This window comes from Rhincodon typus, chromosome 18 (genome assembly GCF_021869965.1).
Source record: "Rhincodon typus isolate 14 chromosome 18, sRhiTyp1.1, whole genome shotgun sequence".
Lineage (NCBI taxonomy): Eukaryota > Metazoa > Chordata > Chondrichthyes > Orectolobiformes > Rhincodontidae > Rhincodon > Rhincodon typus.
Genome location: NC_063349.1, coordinates 25,579,106 through 25,584,285, shown reverse-complemented (window position 1 = coordinate 25,584,285; position 5,180 = coordinate 25,579,106). Strand labels below are relative to the sequence as shown.

Here is a 5,180-nt window from a genome sequence, read left to right as displayed (position 1 = left end):
GGAGAGTCCCAATTTTAGTTCTTCATTTGTATTGATTTGGTGTTCTAATTGCCCTTTAGACTATGGAAGGTGAAATAGTCGAAGTTCCCACTGGCAATCACTAAGGAAAGTTTTTGAATTGGGTTTCTTCTTGGGCTCACTCCTGTCTCACTGAACAGCTATTCCACCAAAGTTCAGTAACACAAATGTAAATAAGAGTCTTTTCAATAAGATACTGGATCAAGGAGAAATTTCTTGGAGTGAGGTTTTTTGGGGTTCCATACCCAAAAAAACTGAATGCTCTGTCATTGAATATCTTGAAGATTGAAATTGATAAGGTGTTTTTGATAATCATAGAATCCCTACAGTGTGGAAACAGGCCCTTTGGCCCAACAAGTCCACACTGACCCTTGAAGCATCCCACCCAGACCCATTTAACCCACCTAACCCTGAACACTATGGACAATTTAGCATGGCCAATCCACCTAACCTGCACATCTTTGGACTGTGGGAGGAAACCAGAGCACCTGGAGGAAACCCACGCAGACACAGGGAGAATATGCAAACTCCACACAGATAGTCGCCCGAGGGTGGAATTGAACCCGCGTCCGTGGTGCTGTGAGGCAGCAGTGCTAACCACTGAGCCACTGTGCCGCCCCAAATAATGTGGATGAGGATAGTATGAAAAGGCGAAGTTGATGCTGATCGTTATTGATGATCTTACCTAATTGTGGAGATGGTACAAAGGATTGTGTAGTCTATTGCTGCTCCTGTTTCTCAAGTTCTTAGAACAGAATAATACTGTGATCAATAGCACAGGGTTCATATCTACTTTAAGAGAAAGGGAAAATATTCTCTACTCCCAGGCCATCTACTACTAATGAAATGTTTTTATTCAGAAGAAGAATTAATTTTCAACATTAACAAATCAGTTTTAATAAAAGTGAACATTATTTTTTCTTTTAGAAAACAGAGACTCAATGCCCCATTCATTATTTTAGAATTTAGGAGAGTGGGGGAGTAGTGGGATAGTGAGTTCAAAATGAGTGCAGATTTTTTTTGTGGCCTTGCATCATAAAATGATGCAGACTTCTATTTGTGGTACTGAGTTGTCAGCTGTTGCATCTTTTTCCAGGATGACTTGAGGTCTTCATGTTTAGTGATTTTACTTTGTTTCCAGGATCTATTGAATGAAGCCAGGCAGAGACTGGGCAGAGTGACAAAAGATCCTACAAGATACCAAACACTGTTGGATGGACTTATACTGCAGGTAAGGGTGGGGTAATATTGTAAATATGCTGAATGATAGAACTGTACATACACTGCTGTTGAGATTAGAAACTAACTCCCATGTAGATATTGATTAGTAATAATACTAAATTCCATGTTGAAACTTTTTCTGGTTTAAGGTTCTTGCGAAGATTTGTAGCTTGGGTTGTGGATGCAGTTATTGGCTTGCTCGCCGAGCTGGCTGGTTATCGTACAGACGTTTTGTCACCATGCTAGGTTACATCAACCTAGCCTGATGTTACCTAACATGGTGATAAAATGTCTGTGCGATAACCAGCCAACTCAGCGAGCAAGCCAACAACCGCACTTCTGGTTGCTGTTAAGGTAAGGAGTAGGCAGGGTGGTGATTGTTTCACACCTTGCCCAGAATGAATTTGCCATATCCTTTGTGTAATTCTTGATTGGCAAGACAAGTTTCTTACAAGGCAGCAGCAAGTTGCCAGTTAAGAGTAGTAGAGCATGTTAAAAGCCTTTGATAATGACTTAAAAGGTCAGCGCATAGCAGGCTACAAACCAAGTGCAGGTAAATGGATTGGTTTAAAAAAAAGTGCAGGTAAAAAGATCTTTGGACAGCAGTTTCCAAACCCACGACCACTTCCATGTAGTAGGACAAGGGCAGCAGATACGTCGGAAAGTAAAGGTGGTCGGATTCCCCTCCAAGCTATTTGCCATCCTGATTTGCAAATATATCGCCGTTCTTTCACTTGCTGGGTCAACATCCTGGAAATTCCTCTCTAATGGCATTGCGGGTCAACCCACAGCAGGTGGACTGCAGCAGTTCAAGAAGGCAACTCACCACCATTTTAAAGGGCAACTAGGGATGGGCAATAAATGTTGGCCAGCCAGCAATGCCCACGTGCCACAAATGAATAAAAAGTTGGATTAATGTAGCTAGTTGTTTGTTGCTCGATGTAAACATAGTGGCCCAAAGGGCCGGTTTCTATGCTGTATGATTGTATGATAGCAGGTCACAAGTTAGGAATCCTGCAGCACCTCCTGCCTCCCAAAGTCTGTTCTTCATCTATAAGGTGCAATAGTGGGTTTTCATTGAGCACAGAACTAAATATTTTATAAATGCCCTAATTTCCTTCAGTTTGTGGAGTACTCTTAAAATATGCTGTTTACATGGTTAAAACTGCCTATGACTGTATTTTCTGTTTTGTTGAATTCCTATTTTATGTTGCAGTATAAAAACTGTGACACAATAAATTGATTTTTTTTCTTCCCCTCCTCCCAATTTTAGGGCTTTTACCAACTGCTGGAACCTATAGTGATTATTCGATGCCGCAAGCAAGACACTGCTGTAGTTAAGGTAATGGATTTTAAGTTCCAGACGACTGTTTTTAAGTGAACGTTTTTACAATATTAGTGAACTTAGAATGGGTTCATGCAAGTGTTTTTTCCTAATATCCCACGTAGAATCATGCCCGCTGTATGAAGTGAAGGTGGCTGTGCACACAGGGCGTGTTAAGGCTAGAGGTAAATTAAGAAGAAAGGTTACCTCATTGTCCATTCAGCCTCAGTTGGCTGAATAATGGAAGTGCAAAGAGAATGGAGCATGGGTTTGTCACTCTGAAGATAAGGATTGGTTAGTATGGTCTCTTAAATCAAATCCACTGCTGGAGTGGCCACGTGAATGAGCAGCTCCTCTGTATACAAGATATTGGATATAACTTTGTTTTACAACAGAATACTTTGTTAGTAACTGTTCTATTTTTGATGTGGAAATTTTTTTTTCTCTCCCCACATCACCTCCCTGAGAAAAAAACTTTCTCCAACATGTCGCCTACAGCTTTTAGAATCTTTGACAGCAAGATTCACTGTGACCAAGAATTCTTTTTAAATCTGCCCTTCTACAGCTGTAATTCTGAGAAGCTTAGTATCTCTATGTATGTTAACTTCTGATTCACTGAGCAATGTGATGGGTAATCATGCCTTTTTGTTTTAGAAAGTCTTGAATACATTTCTTATCTTGCCTCTCAATTCACAAGAAATTTTTAATGTGCATATTGCCCACTTCTTGAGCCTCACTTCTTCCTCCTCTTGCTTCTTGAAAGCAGTTAAATTCTAGTCAGAGATTGCTTTCTTATTAGTTAGACTGTTTATGGTGAAATTCTTGCATATTGAGTCTCCAATGTTACTCTGATAAATAAGGAACTATTTTTAATCAATGGACCATTATACAAAGTAAAGCATTTGTACAGCAAAAGTGCATATGTGTATAACTTTCTTAAACCTGGAACTTACAATTTAATTGCTGCTCAACCAGTGGCTGAACATTTAGCTTTTCCTGTTTGAAGTTCATTTTAAAAGCCTTCAAGCATTGTAGGTGGAATTATGTTCTTGGATAATGACTCTTTTTAGTTTCATATTTTTAAGGACACTAGGATGGTATAAACCTTTAAATCTAACACATAAAATCCTTCTCTCTCTCTGTGCTTCTGGGTGACTTTTTTGAATAGCTGGATTTTGCTGTGATGTGAGTGGTTGTTATTCCTCTGAGACTGAACTCCTTCAGAAGTCCACGTGCAAAATAACATGAAATCCAATAATTGCTAGCAATTAGTCTTAGCTCCTCCAATGGTGTGTATTGTAGAGGCTTGGAGTATGATTTGCTGAAAACTTTCAATCTGACAATTTGTCGTGATGTAAGCACCCTAAGAAATTACGCTTTGTCGAATAACATGTACAACACTTGTGTTTAGAAGTAATCACTAAGATAATAAATGAGCTTGGATAAATGTGTATTGGGGAGTTAATAAATTTCCCTTGCACTAAACATTTTCCAAGTTTTGGATCAAATTAGAAGTAATCATTTATTTTTCTATCGTAAGTTGCCAAACTTAAAGTGAACGTATTTGATAGTTCTAGCAAACCAGGAAGTTGAGTGAATACTTGACCATGATTGATTCCTTTCCTGCTTGTTGATATTGTGGATGCTGCATGATGCTAAAACAGTCATTTAATGCTAGCTTTTAAATTGCTTTTGGGATGAGGTAAACCACATCAGAGATTGCAAGATTTTCCTGGGCTACTTTTGACAATTAGGGTAAGGGCTTTTGCTTTTCAGCAAAATCCAGCCCATTATAACTTCAGTGTTCAAAATTTTGTAATGTACTGTGATGAAACAGTTTGTGTGAATTTGTGTAATCATGCCTGACTGTAACGAATAAGCTGTATGTAATGCCACTTCAACTTTAGAACATTATTTCCTCTGACCACAAACTATGCCATAAATCAGTTTCTGTATCTTCACTTTTTTTCAATTCTTAATAGGCCTCCATCAACAAGAATGTTCCCATTTACCAGAACAGCATAAATAAAGATATTGATGTACACATTGACCAGGAAAATTTTCTGCCTGAAGACATGTAAGCATCTACAGGTTTTTTCTGTTTTTAGAGAGACTTGGGTTTGGTTCATTTCCATCTGTTGAAAGTAGTATTTTTAAGCAAATCATGTGGCTAACAAAAATGGGAATTAGTCTAACCTTGCTGTGTGATTCAATCCACTGGCAGTTCTCATAATCCAACTTATTAATATTCCAGACTTCTACTTTCACATTTTGAAGTGGATTTGTATAATTTTCAAAAATATAAAGTCTTTCTTTATAAACTTCCATTAAGGTCAGCAGCCCAATGTTGCCCATTTTCATTTGTTGGATTCTTAGTCTTGGATTGGTAAGATACAAGTTGTATTCCTACAGTTGAACATCCATTTGGGCTTTCAGCTGAGATGCTGCTTAGCAGCAGAGTACTCAATCGCTGAAAGTGTAAGAGATAGTAGGAACTGTTGATGCTGGAGTCTGAGATAACAAGGTGTAGAGCTGGATGAACACAGCAGGCCAGGCAGCATCAGAGCAACAGGAAAGCTGACGTTTCGGGTCTGGACCCTTCTTCAGAAAAGTTTTT

At 38.7% G+C, this 5,180-nt stretch overlaps 1 protein-coding gene across 1 annotated transcript in view; it reads left to right on the top strand.

Annotated features, from left to right (window-relative positions):
* Nucleotides 1-4,659, top strand: part of LOC125485380 (V-type proton ATPase subunit E 1-like) — a 5,327-nt gene extending 668 nt beyond the window's left edge. The window contains exons 2-4 of the mRNA XM_048607892.1: nucleotides 1,115-1,249; nucleotides 2,513-2,581; nucleotides 4,546-4,659. Of these exons, the coding sequence (XP_048463849.1) occupies nucleotides 1,115-1,249; nucleotides 2,513-2,581; nucleotides 4,546-4,644 (303 nt within the window). The 3' untranslated portion in view covers nucleotides 4,645-4,659. The remainder of the gene's footprint in view (nucleotides 1-1,114; nucleotides 1,250-2,512; nucleotides 2,582-4,545) is intronic.
* Nucleotides 4,660-5,180: the final 521 nt, after the last annotated feature.